At 42.9% G+C, this 14,403-nt stretch overlaps 1 protein-coding gene across 2 annotated transcripts in view; it reads right to left on the reverse strand.

Moving 5' to 3' along the window:
- YKT6 (YKT6 v-SNARE homolog) overlaps positions 1-14,403 on the reverse strand; it is a 40,129-nt gene that overhangs the window by 12,504 nt on the left and 13,222 nt on the right. For both annotated transcript variants that reach the window (XM_073622186.1, XM_073622185.1), the window contains exon 5: positions 755-859. In XM_073622186.1, coding sequence (XP_073478287.1) covers positions 755-859 — 105 coding nt within the window. The remainder of the gene's footprint in view (positions 1-754; positions 860-14,403) is intronic.

Raw genomic sequence — 14,403 nt, forward strand, 5'->3', positions numbered from 1 at the left:
ATACTGTATATAATCATCACTAGTAAGTTTATTTTGTTTAAAATTACACTTATGCGGTAGTTTACACTGTTTTAATGTTTATGTGTTGTTTTCCCCATTAGAAGATCCACAGAGTACGGAGATCATTTAATTTTATGTCCATTAGGGTAGTGCTTTATCACTACTAGTATTAGATGGCAGATTAGTGCCATCCTCCACACAGCCTCTGGCACATGCATATGCCTTCACCACAGAGCTGCATAGTGGCAGCCAATAGAAGTGAATGCACATACAACGCTGGCACAAACACAACCGCATGTGCGAAAGGGGTGGGTTCATGGAACTGTGCGCAGGGGCTCTGCATTCCCATCTGTGCACCCACTCCTGCCAGCATGTCAAATTTTAACATGCAATTGTATCTGTGCCGGTGCGCACATTCACTTCTGTAGGCTACCTGTATGAAGCTCCTAGGTGGATGCACATGTATCTGCCAGCGGCTCTGCATGGAGGACAACACTAATCTAACATCTGAATGAGCCCTAAATCTTACATTTTCAGGACCTGCCATAAACCCCATTAGATTTCAAAAACAGAAAATAAATAGGGCATGTACACTAGATATACTGTATACCAGTCTGATGGAAAATCTAGGTAAAACTATGTGCCCTTCTGACACTCCATAAATAACCTATGTATGGCTCACCAGTTCCTAATGATGCCTGGATTGAAGGAATTATTTGCAAATATTGGGTGTCCATGGCAATAAAATGCTTACCTGATACTTAGCCAGATAAGAATCCAAGGCATTGTACTGAATAGTGGCTGGAGAGCCAGATGGCCAGTCTATCCTGTCCACCTGGGTGGAGAATTCCTCCAGGACCTGAAAAGAAAATGAAAATGAAAATCAGCTTCATAACACAACACATACAGTAGATATAAAAAGTCTACACACCCCTGTTAAAATGTCAGGTTTCTGTGCAAAAAAAAAAAAAAAAAAAAGTTTAAATATTAGATAAAGATAAATAATTTCAGAACTTTCTCCACCTTTAAAGTGGATGTAAGCCCGATTTTTTTTTTTTTTTTTGATATACTGTAGAGTATAAGATTTCCTATCATTTGAACCCAGTCTTGCCACACAGAGTTAATGACAGGTGATTTACATATCTCGTGCATTAGCCTAAGAGACATGCATTATTTTTTAATTCCCTCCCCCACTCCTTTCTTCAGCAGCTCTGCAAGGATTGGCTGTTCCACACCTCAGCATGATTTGACATGCTGAAGTCATGTGGTTACTTTCCTGTCTTTTCACTGGATGTTAGAGATCATAGCAGAAGTTCAGTGTTAGAAATACACAGGAGAAAATGCATATTGACAAGGGGAGTGTAGAGATGGGCGGGGAGTCTACTGACATCACGACTCCACCCACCGAGCTCCAGACAACAGACCCACCCACAGAATCTGCAGTTTTTCGGGTCTCATAACAGACAGAGGGGAGACATTTGACAGGTAAAGATACATTGCAGGAGGCATGTATATCCTTATAGATAACCCCCCTGCCATCATTTAAAGTGCCTTGATTAACCCCAAATAATGTTTCCTGACATTTTTGGTCCACAGAGAGCTTCCAAAGCATTAGAGGGAGCTCATTGTTAAAAAGGTAGGTGTATGGGGTAAATCCGCGCAATTAATTGAATGTTTTAGTTATGGATATGGCTGCTGCCTCTACACATACAATACCACCTAAGTGGAAAGTATTAGAAAATGGTAAAAAAGCAGGAGTAGTATGGCGCTGCGCCCTTATGGAGACAAAAAGATATTTTCTTCTTTGTAGTGAATGTATTGCCTAGTGTCCTTATAGAATTGCTTCTAAAACCTGTATGTGTTCAAAAATTGAATAAAACTGTGACTGGTGGCGAATATTTCTATTAGAAGTGAAAATACAACAACTGGTGCTCCAATTGTTCAACAAAGGTGCATTGTGCCCTTTACATTAAGTAATAAAGTAATTATGGATACAATATCATCTAGGTGGAAAGTGTTAAAAATAAAAAATAAAAAAAGGAAAAAGGAAAAAAATAAAAAAAGGAAAACAGGAATAATATGGCGCTGCCCTTATGGAGACAAAAAAAAAAAAAAACACCTCTCTCTTCATAATGACTTTATAATTCCTAAAGTGTGTGTGCCAAAAATGAATAAATATGTGACTGGTGCCAAGTCCTCCCAGTAGAAGTCTGACGACGAAACGTGCGTAGGTCGGGTTACGAACGTCTTGCAGCACCTCTAACAAAGGGAATTCGCTAACTTTTGCCATGCTTTATTTGTTCATTTGAAATGTGAGTACATTTGTCTATTAAGTTTTAATAAAAGTTCTCCTATGGTTTTACGCGATGGGCATACCTTCTTTCCTTTACATGTAATTACTACACCACAATACGCAAGTAAAATTTGGGGGATATCCTCGATTGCTACACAGTGGCAGACACTGTGACCATCCATACCCCCGTAGGGGAAAGGAGAATCCGGTGAGTGCAAGCATTGTCAGAGCATGCAGACAAGGCACTAATTAAAGAAACCAGCACCTGGATAAGAAGCTTTCCTACAGATATTTGACCCTCAAAGATTGAACACCTCAAAACACTCCAAAAAGGACTTGTTTTTTCATAAACTGAACTTTTCCTATCCAACTAATACTGGTCACAGCACAAGAGTCACTATTTATGATGGATAATTTGCACAATGTTGTATGGATTTGTATGATTTAACACTGGTCACTTTAGTGAAGCTGCACTATGCACTTTTGTTGAATAATTGAAGCACCTTAGGTTGCAATTGTACTTTTAACAGTTAGGACTTGGCACCAGTCACATATTTATTCATTTTTGGCACACACACTTTAGGAATTATAAAGTCATTATAAAGAGAGGTTTTTTTTTGTCTCCATAAGGGCAGCGCCATATTATTCCCGTTTTCCTTTTTTCATTTTTTTCCTTTTTCCTTTTTTACACTTTCCACCTAGATGATATTGTATCCATATCCATAACTACTTTATTACTTAATTTAAAGGGCACAATGCACCTTTGTTGAACAATTGGAGCACCAGTTGTTGTATTTTCACTTCTAATAGAAATATTCGCCACCAGTCACAGTTTATTCAATTTTTGAACACATACAGGTTTTAGAAGCAATTCTATAAAGGACACTAGGCAATACATTCACTACAAAGAAGAAAATATCTTTTTGTCTCCATAAGGGCAGCGCCATACTACTCCTGCTTTTTTAACATTGTTAAAAGGTGTCAGGAGGAAGGGTAGAAAAAAAAAAATGTAAGGCATTAGATATACCATGGAACACGGTGAAGAAAGTCATCAAGTGGAGAAAAATAGGATTTTTATAACAGCTTACCGTTTCGTGGAGTACATCATGGGACACAGAGCACCATAGTAATCACTATGTGGGTATATAGGCACCTTCAGGTGATGGATACTGGTATACCCAATACAGAAAGTTCACTACCTATATAACCCCTCCTCCTACCAGGAGTACCCAAGTTTTTGTAGCAAAGCAATATACCTAAACCCCAAAAAAGAGGGGAGGGACCTCTGTGTCCCATGATGTACTCCAAGAAAAAGACTGTTATAAAAATCCTATTTTTTTAATCGTACATCATGGGACACAGAGCACCATAGTAATCACTATGTGGGACGTCCCATAGCAATGCTATTTGAGGGGAGGGAGACACAACCCGTAGGGTACCCCCCAGACTTGGGGACCTATACTGCTGCCTGCAGCACACTGCACCCAAATGAGATATCCTCATGCCTCCTTACAGCCACCTGATAAAATGTGGTGAATGTATGTACTGGAGACCAAGTTGCGGTCTTACAGATCTGGAGGCCTGGTGACGCACTGCCCAAGAAGCACAAACCGACCTGGTAGAGTGCGCTTTGACTTGAAAAGGTGGAATCTTACCCTTTAAATCATAAGTCTGAATTATAACCTGCCGAATCCACTTAGCGACAGTGGATTTTGACGCTGCCTGTCCTTTCTTAGGACCCTCTGGCAGAATAAATAAGACATCAGTCTTCCGAATCTGAGCAGTCGTCTTTAAATAGACTTTGACCGCTCTCACCACATCAAGACAATGCAGTGACTTCTCTTCCCTGGAACATGGTTTTGGGAAAAATGATGGCAGGACAACATCTTGGTTCAGGTGAAAACCTGAGACCACATTTGGCAAAAAATCTGGAGGAGGGCGTAACACCACTCTCTCCTCATGAATAATCAAGTATGGCTCTTTACAAGAAAGAGCAGCCAATTCCGAAACCCTCCTTGCTGAGGATATAGCAACCAAGAACACCAGCTTGTCAGAAGGACTAAGGGAATATGTTGGATCGGTTCAAATGGCTATTTTTGTAACACTGACAAAACTAAGTTCAAGTCCCAAGGGCACAAAGGTGATTTAACTGGCGGGTTAATTCACATCACCCCTTGCATATAAAGAATGTGTAGCAAGCGGTCTTTGAAATAAGACTGATAAAGCTTGAGGCCCTTAATAGAACTCAAGGCCAACTTCATCTCTACCCTTAATTGTAGAAAGGCAAGAATTCTGCCTATGATATACCGCCGAGGGTGCCAACCCTTGGATTCACACCAGGAAACATATGACCTCCAGACTCTATAATATATAGTTCTGGAAGCTGGTTTCCTTGCATTAATCAAGGTAGAGATAACTGACCCGGATAGCGCCCATTTCTTCAGAATGTGGGTTTCAATAGCCAAGCCGTTAAATTTAGCGTTCGTAAGGTAGGATGGAATATCGTCCTCTGTGAGAATCGGTCTGGCCATAGTGGAAGGGCCCATGGATCCACCACTGCCATCTTTACGATTTCTGCATACCATGACCTTCTGGGCCATGCTGGTGCTACCAAGAATTACCAGATTTCTTTCCAGCTTGACCCTGCAAAGAAGTCGTGGCAGTAACTGAACAGGGGGAAATTCATAGATCAGTGAGAACTGATCCCACGGTGTCACCAACGCATCTGTTCCGCATGCAAGTGGATCCCTTGTCCTGGACACAAAGTTGACTAACTTTATGTTGAATCCGGACGCCAGAAGATCTACGTGCAGAGTCCCCCATCTTTGGCAGAGCCCGAAAGATGTCGGGGTGAAGGGACCATTCTCCCGGGAATAACTGCTGGCGACTCAAGTAGTCAGCCTGCTAATTCTCTACTCCCAGAACGAAGACTGCTGATAGGCACAGAACATTCCTTTCTGCCCAAGTTAGAATATGGTTCACCTCTGTCTGCTCTGCGAAACTCTTGGTGCCCCCTTGGTGATTGATATAGGCCACAGCTGTGGCATTCTCGGAGTGGATCCCGATAGGACAATCCAGTAACCTGAAAGTCCAGGCCTTCAGAGCCAGGCGCACTGCCCGAATCTCTAGGATGTTGATAGGCAAGGCTCTTTCGGTCCCTGGACAGTTGTCTTCTCTAGTACTGCCCCCAGCCTGAAAGGCCGACATCTGTCGTTACCACTTTCCAGATAACTGGTCTGAAGGATCTTCCTTTCAGCAGATTCTGGGTTAGTAACCACCAACTGAGCCTTTGGGACATCCTTGGGGACAGCCGCATTGGCAAGTCTAAAGCTTGAATCGTTTTGTTCCAATCAGACAGGATACTGTTTTGCAACAGTCTTGAATGAAACTGGGCATAGGGAACCGCTTCGAATGAAGCCACCGTCTTTAACAACCTCATGCAAAGGCGAATGGAGGGATCTCTCTTCGACCTGACCACCTGCACCAGCTCTCTTACGGCACTGATCTTTGCCTGAGGCAAAAACACCTTTTTCTGGGCTGTGTCTATGATCAGACCCAAGTACTCCAGCCTTTTTAGCAGTTTTAAGGAAGACTTCTCTAGGTTGAGAATCCAACCCAGACTTTCCAGGTAACTGGTTGAAATGCGCACGCTTTGCTCCAAACAAGCCACCGACTGGTCTATTAGCAATAGATCGTCTAGGTACGCCAAGACTGTTATGCCCTGTGCCCTTAACCTGGCTAGAGGTGGGGCCAGGACTTTTGTAAACACCCGGGGTGTTGTAGCTAGCCCAAAGGGCAAGGCTACAAACTGGAAATGCTGCTGTTCTACCTCGAACCGCAGAAACCTTTGGTAAGCAAGAAATATAGGGACATGCAGATATGCATCCCTGATGTCAATAGACGCCAGAAGTTCTCCTCCTAGTAGGATAGACACCACTGACCTGATCGACTCCTTGCGAAAGGAGCGGATCTTCAGGAAATGATTTAGATTCTTTAGAGCTAGAATGGGTCTGACATCTCCATGGGGTTTTGGTACCATAAATAGGTTTGAATAAAACCCCAAACTTTGCTCTTCTATGGGGATTTGTATGATCACCCCGAGCCAGTAATCGGTCTAGTGCCCAAAACAGAGATTGCCTTTTTCCTGGATCTTTGGGAACGTTTGACCTCAGAAAATGAGACAGTGGATACTCCCAAAATTCTAGTTTGTACCCTAGGGACACCGTGGAGATGACCCATCTGTCCTAAATTTCCTCTTGCCAGACTTCTGAGTATTGCAGAGGTCTTCCCCCCCCACTCTGGCGAGGGGGGTGCCCCTTCATGATGAGGCTTTGGAATTCTGCTTTGCAGTTTTCTGCTCCCAGGACTTGAGGCTTTCCTCTAGAGTCTGACGGCGGAGGCCGTCGCCACTGCCTAGAGGCGGATGCCCCTGGCGCAGGAGAAAGAGTCTTCTTAAATGGAAGGGCGTTTATACTTTCTTTTGACTGGCAAAAAGAGTACTTTTCCTACTAGAAATCATTTGGATGCATTTGTCCAAATCATCCCCAAATAGCCGACCCCATGAATAGGAAAACCAGTCAGGAGCCTTTTGCATGGGGCTTTCGCTGACCAACTTTTTAATCACAGGCTCCTACGCATGTGTACTAGCTCAAGCACAAGGCGGGACGCCTGGTGAATAGAATCTTTCATGGCATCTATGGCAAAACATAACACCCTTGGTAGTTCGGCCAATTCCCGGGCTTGTTGTGTAGGAACCTCCTTAAGGGCCTGTCTAAACTGGTCCTTTAGGGACTGACAGATGCCTATTGCAGCAACTGCAGGCTGAGTAACGGCACCTGCCAAGGAAAAAGAGGATTTTAACAGGAATTCCAACTTTTTATCTGTTGGATCCTTAAGCATTTGTGCATTGTCTACTGGACAAGTTAGACTTTTATTCACACTGGAAATCGCAGCGTCAACTGCTGGTACATTCCATTTTTTGGTGAATTTCTCCTTCATGGGATAGAGTGCTGTGAATCTCTTTGGAGGGAGAAAATGCTTATCCGGGTGATCCCATTTAGCATAAATAAGCTGTTCTAGTAATGTATGGACAGGAAACGCATGCAAAGGCTGTGAAGGTTTTAAAAAGGAACCTAAAGAAGGAATAGAACTTTCAGCTGACTCCGTTAGGGGTAGCTTGAAAGTGGAATGAACCATCTCCGTAAGAGATTGTACCAGCAATTTTTCAGATTGCGAGGCTGGAAATTCATCCACCATTGTCTCCTCCGAAGAGAAGTCATTGGCTTGCCTTTCCTCCTGAGGGTAACACCTCATCATGTACCCACTGATCCCTTGAAAAAAAAGGGTCTAAGGTGGGGGAGGGGGGTCCAACACGCTTCCTATACTTTTGGATGGAGGATGCGATTAAAGCCGCTAATATTCCTTCTAGGCCCTGCAGGGCAGAGGAAAATGTATCTTCAGTCACGTATACAGGGGCTGGGATGTGAGAAGCAGCTGCACCACCAACTGGTTCCAATGACTCACCCTGGCTTGCCAAATCTGGTATTTCAGGAGAGGATGACAGTGTGGAGGCACGGCTGGAATTCCCAGCACCTGGGGGTGGGATTTTTGGTGTCTTTTTTGGAAGCCATAGTGCTGAGCACAAAAAGCAGAGGCACTAAGTAAATACACAACTCGCTGAGCAATAGTCTACCAAAAAACAATGCTGCTAATAAAGTTCAGCTTTGGTGTGGAGTATAAATGTTATTCCTGTAGCGGAAATGCCTGTATAAATCCTTACGTGCCCTCAGCGCCCCTTGTGTTCTTTGTGCCAGACTGCAGCTGTTAGCTGAGAAGCGTTTGCTCTGTCTCTGCTTCTGTTTGTCCCCAGCGCCTGCGCTGTGTGCTCCACACGGCGTCGATCCCTTAAGCCACACACCCCCAAATTCAACATTCTGTGTGGGAGGAGTACAAACTACTGTTGTACCTCCCTTCCCCAAGGGGGAAAGCAAACATGCTGTTCTCTGGATGAGGAATCCCCCCTGATCTGCAGAGACCACATACATGCTGTTAGCTGAGACACTGAGCTGACTGAGAAGCGACGTACGTGCATTTACTCCCTCTAGTAGAGATTTTAAGGCATAACAACATTTTACTCATGGAAGAAACAGCCATAGGTGAACTTTTTACAGTTCCTAGGCTTCTTCCCTTTACCATATCCTCGTTGCAGGATACTGCTGAAGTCAGACAGATCCAAACTTCACGGCGGGCTGTGTTTAGCAAACCTTCAAGGACCGGGTCCCTTTTTATCGGGGTTCCACTCCCTTGGACCTGTATAGCACCCCTCAGGAAAACTTTAGGTAATGGGAGCATGACCAAAAAGCCCTGGGTCCCGGGATCCAGCCCTGCAGAGAGAGGTGTTACAGGCAAAAAGCTCCTACAGGAGTGAACCTCCTGTATTGGGTATACCAGTGTCCATAACCTGAAGGTGCCTATATACCCACATAGTGATTTCTATGGTGCTCTGTGTCCCATGATGTACGATAAAGAAATATGGCACAACAGTGACATTATCAAGAACTGGACATACCCTCCAAAATTGATAAAAGACGAGAAGAAAACTGGTCAGGGAGGCTGCCAAGAGGCGTACAGCAACATTAAAGGAGGTGCAGAAATATCTGGCAAGTACTGGCTGTGTGGTACATGTGACAACAATCTCCAGTATTCTTCATATGTCTGGGTTATGGGGTAGAGTGGCAAGACAGGAGCCTTTTCTTACAAAGAAAAACATCCAAGCCTGGCTAAATTTTGCAAAAAACAAAATTGATGTCTCTCAAAAGCATGCGGGAAAATGTGTTATGGTCCAATGAAACCAAGATTGAACTTTTTGGCAATAATTCCAAAAGATATGTTTGGCGCAAAAAAACAAAAAAAACAAAACAAAACAAAACAACACTTCACCAAAAGAACACCATACCCACCATAAAGCATGGTGGTGGCAGCATCATGCTTTGGGGCTGTTTTTCTTCAGCTGGAACAGGGACCTTAGCCAAGGTAGAGGGAATTATGAACAGTTCCAAATACCAGTCAATATTGCCACAAAACCTCCAGGCTTCTGCTAGAAAGCTGAATATGAAGAACATCATCTTTTAGCATGACAACGACCCAAAGCATACATCCAAATTCCAACCAATCAAAGGAATGGCTTCACCAGAAGAAGAAGGTTTTGGAATGGCCCAGACCTGAATCCCATTGAAGATCTGAAGAGGGCTGGGCACAGGACATGCCCTTGCAATCTGACAGAATTGGAGTGTTTTTGCAAAGAGTGGGCAAATATTGCCAAGTCAAGAAGTGATAGACTCATACCCAAAAAGACAGTGCTGTAATAAAATCAAAAAGGTGCTTCAACAAAAGTATTAGTTTAAGGGTGTGGACACTTATGCAACCATATTTTAATTTATTTTTACTTCCCTCCACCTAAAAGATTTCAGTTTGTTGTTCAACTGAGTTGTACAGTTTATAGGTCACATTAAATAGGTTGAAAAAGTTTGTCTCTTTTTTTTTTACATCACAGAAACTTGACATTTTACTTAAAGTAAACTTAAAGATGGATTTTAGTTGAGCCTTATTCTATAATCATTGGACAATGCATCGCATTCTGCGAAAGGGCAGGAGTGATCCTGTCATTCAACTGCTCCTCCTCCATTCACAGAAACCAAATGCACTGTGGGGCAATAACTAAGGGCACTTTCACACTGGGGCGTGGGCGGTAAAGCGTTGCTATTTTTAGCAACGCTTTACCGTCGTTTTAACAGTGCTAAACAGGTTAAAATTGCCTGCAAAATTGATTTCAATGGGCAGGGGCGCTTTAGGAGCGGTGTATACACCGCTCCTAAAGCGCCTCAAAGATGCTGCTTGCAGGACTTTTTTTAGCGTCCTGCCAATGCACCGCTCCAGTGTGAAAGCCCTCGGGCTTTTACATTAGAGCGACAGGAGAGGAGCTTTACAGGCGCTATTTTTTGCGATATAGTGCCTGTAAAGAGCCTCAGTGTGAAAGTAGCCTTAAGGTTCTGTGAATGCTGGAGAGGGCAGAAGGGGACAGGCGGCCTGCAGGTAACGGGATACACATAACAAATATGTATAGTGCTGTGGCCAAAATAAATAAAATACTAACCTTCAGCTTTAAATTAAAAGTAATACATATATCATTTTAGGATAACAAGGCTTTCTTGAGGCGATATGGTCTAGTAATTTTTTTCTTTATGCAATCCATAAAGAAAATAAATGCACTTTGTTCTCCTTTGATCAGTGTTATAAAAAACAAAATAAAAAACAAAATCTCTCTCTCATATATATATATATATATATATATATATATATATATATATATATATATATATATATATATATATATATATATATATATTTTATGATAGATAGATAAAAATGACACATTGTATTCTATTTTTGTTATTATTTAACCCAGGGGTAAGTAACCTTGGCCCCGACAATCACAGGCATGACTCCTATAGAGGCAGGGGCATGATGGGATTTGTAGTTGGAGGGCCGTGGTTACCTACCCCTGGACCACTTGACCTCCGGAAGATTTACCCCGTTCATGACCAGGCCATTTTTTTTTTTATGCAATATGGCACTGCATTATTTTAACTGAAAATTGCACGGTTGTATGACACTACCCAAACAAAAATTTATTTCATTTTTCCCCCCACACATAGAGCTTTCTTTTGGTGGTATTTGCTCACCACTGCGTTTTTATTCTTTGCGCCATTAACAAAAAAAAGGAGCTACAGTTTTGAAGAAGAAAAAAAAAAAAAAACAAAAAAAAACAAACAAACCTACTAATGTGTCTTACTTTCTGCTATAAAACCTGTCCAAAAAAAAAGGGGAAGAAGAAAATCTAAAATTTCTTCATAAAATTTAGACCAATATATAGTCTGCTACATGTTTTTGGTAAAAAAAAAATTAAAAATCCCAATAAGTGTATATTGACTGGTTTTGCACAAACGGTATAGCATCTACAAACTATGGGATATATATTTATGAAGTTATATTTATTTTTTTAATACTAGTAGTGGCGGCGATTAGCGACTTATAGCGGGACTGCGATATTGTGGCGGACATTCTGACACTTTGCCTGGAACCAGTGACACCAATACAGTGATCAGTAAAAATATGCACTGTCACTGTAGTAATGACACTGGCTGGGAAGGGGTTAACAAATAAGGCAATCAAGGGCCTAGCCAGTGTTTGTGTGCTGCTTTTACAAGGGTAAAAAATGGATTCTAGTTCCTGCTTTGCAGGAACTAGAATCCATTCCTTCCCCGCTATCAGAACTGAGATATGCCTTGTTTACATTTGGCATATCTCAGATCTCTTTATATTGCCAGTGGTCAGCGGGTGCCGGAGGAGATCAAATGCCGGCACCCGCAGATCGGCTTCTGGCGCGTGCCCCCTGAAGGCGGAAGTCCAGAATAACAAATATACACATGCTCTAAATATAGAGCAAGAACACTCCTATTGTCACATCAATAAACGACAGTAGGAACAAGAGAACAGGGCAAAAAATTAGCCCTTTGTCAGACTTTAGAGGCACATAAGACGGTATATGATTAAAAACAAATAAGCTTTATTGATACAAAAATATATATTGTGCACACAGAGCAAGAAACAATAAGAATTAAAAACATGTGTACATGGCGCAGATGGATACTTGCACCATGTAAGCACAGTGAGCCCTTGTGCGTCAACGCGTTTCAATGTTTTGCTCCGTCAGGACACACTCAGGGGTTGTTTAAAGAAAAAGGTCTCACTATCTTGTCAGCATGAAAACGCATGCAGATGAAGACAAAAAAAGTTTCCTTGTCGGTCATCAAAACATCACCATGTGAATAAAGCAATATATTTCCCAAGTACTTGTAAACATATGACAGGTGACTCTAGCTGTCACAATATAAAAAAAGTATAATACAGCTGTGTCCAAGGGTATAGGGGCGGTGGAAATATTCACAGAGCTGCATATGGCTCCCTGGGGGTATTCCCAGTACTATAGCTACGAATCCAGACACCAATCGCGCACAATGTACCAAGCGAAGCTGTTGCCCAGAAAAAAGCTCCTGCTCCTCTTTGGGTGACAATCTTTGCGTAATGTGTTTTGCCGCGATTGCCATGGGATTCTGTCATGCGACAAATATCGCACCGCATTTGAGGTGCCATTAAGAATGAATGGCACCCAAACACATGTGGTGCATTTTGCCATGAATGCAGTGGGATTTGTAATTATGGTCCAAATAGCAGTGATTGTGAAGTGTGAATGGGGCCTAAAGATAGCTGATGAGCAGAAAGTCGGACAGATGATCGGATTTCAATTGTGTTCAGGCTGTGTGTGTACAGTGCAGGGATGGAAGACTGCTAGGCATACTGTCAGAGGTAGAGGGGAGTGGTGCAGCCCACACCAGCCGCCCCCCCCCCGATCCGGCCATGCAGCACTTAATTGGCTGACGCAAGCTAGCGGGAGCACCTGCATGGGCCGCAAACACGGCATTCCTGGCATCTCTACAGATGTTCCTTGGCCCTGCTTGTCTGTGCTGGCCACCGCAGTGGGTGCTATGCAAAATAAAAGCATCCCCGACATCTCTCCAGATGTGAATGTTCATAGCCACAAGTTTACAATTTTTTGCTGGGCCGCATGCATAGTTCTCTTTGACCACATGCAGCCCAGGGGCTGGACACCCCTGATTATATACATTTACTTTTTTCTTTTTGACAGCAGCAGCTGTAATAGTTGCTGTATTTACACGACAACTCCCGGCTGTCATTTTGAAAGTCGGCAATTGGAAAATGTAAGGGGAGGGGGCACAGGAGAAGGAGAGGACAAGCTATACACACCCAGTTTACTTTGATTAAGTTTTTGCTGAGCGTTTACAGGATGCCCAGTGTCCACAACTAGTTAAAGTGGTTGTTAACCCACTTTTGTTACATGCTGCCATCCTCTTTGCAGCATTATACTAGTGCCTGTTAAAAAAAAAAAAAAAAAAAAAAAATATTGCAGGATTGTACCTGTATGAGCTCTATTCCCAGCGCTCAGGCGATTTCTCTCCGACTCACAGCTGCAGTGGGTGGGGCCGAGCCCTCTCGCTGACGTCAGCTGGGGAGGAGGGGGGAGAGAGGAGGGGAGCAGAGCGGAGATCCAATCAGCTGAGTGGCGAGAGCGGAGCTCATACAGGTACAATCCTGCAGGTTTTTTTTACATTACACAGGCACAGGGACAATTAGTATAATGCTGCAGAGATGATGGCAGCATATAATATGTGAAATGAGAGCAGCAGGAGCAGGGTGGGCGCGGGCACTGGTAGAGCAGAGACACACACAGAGGGGAGAAGGACACAGGAGACAGCAGGCTGCGGCTTACGGAATCACCCAAACAGACCACGATGTCAGGGCTCAGCAGCCATGATTATCGTGGTCTGTTTGCAGAGGGGAGGGCATAGCTAGGTGGATCAGCCAGGTATTTCAGGTGATACAGGGGTCCAAATGACACAGCACAAGCACTGTGCTGTGAAACATGCTTTAAGGGAACATGATCTTTTTTTAATTTTTTTGTGTTAACAAATGCTTTAAAATGTATCTAAAGCCAAAAGTTTTTATTTTGTCCAACTACAGGCATAACAACAACAAAAAAATCCAATATGGAGTAATGTTTACTTTATTGCTTGCCCAATCAGGGTCCTTTTAGCAGTGCAACAGGTCCGGTGAAGTCTCCTAAGAAGCTCCCAGCTGCAGTCGCACATCTGCCTCCTCCATGTACATAGTAATGCATTGTACGTGATGATTGTAAGGCACTACCCACAGTCCGAATTTTTCTGGTAAAAACTGTCACTAAAAGTGATGGGAAAATTTTGAGTTGGCACTACCCACAAAAGGAATGGGAATCTCTTCTTCATCCAAAATGAAAAAGTTTTTGCTATAGATATACTCTGTACACCAAATATTTTTATTAGGGTCTTATGCACAGGGTCTCTAATGTTGCTTATGTATGCACATTTACGTGTATATGGTGTTGAGCATAAATGTATTCTACTGGCCAGAATATTAATTTGATCTGGCCCCTGGAA

The sequence above is a fragment of the Aquarana catesbeiana genome, linkage group LG03 (assembly GCF_042186555.1).
Source record: "Aquarana catesbeiana isolate 2022-GZ linkage group LG03, ASM4218655v1, whole genome shotgun sequence".
Lineage (NCBI taxonomy): Eukaryota > Metazoa > Chordata > Amphibia > Anura > Ranidae > Aquarana > Aquarana catesbeiana.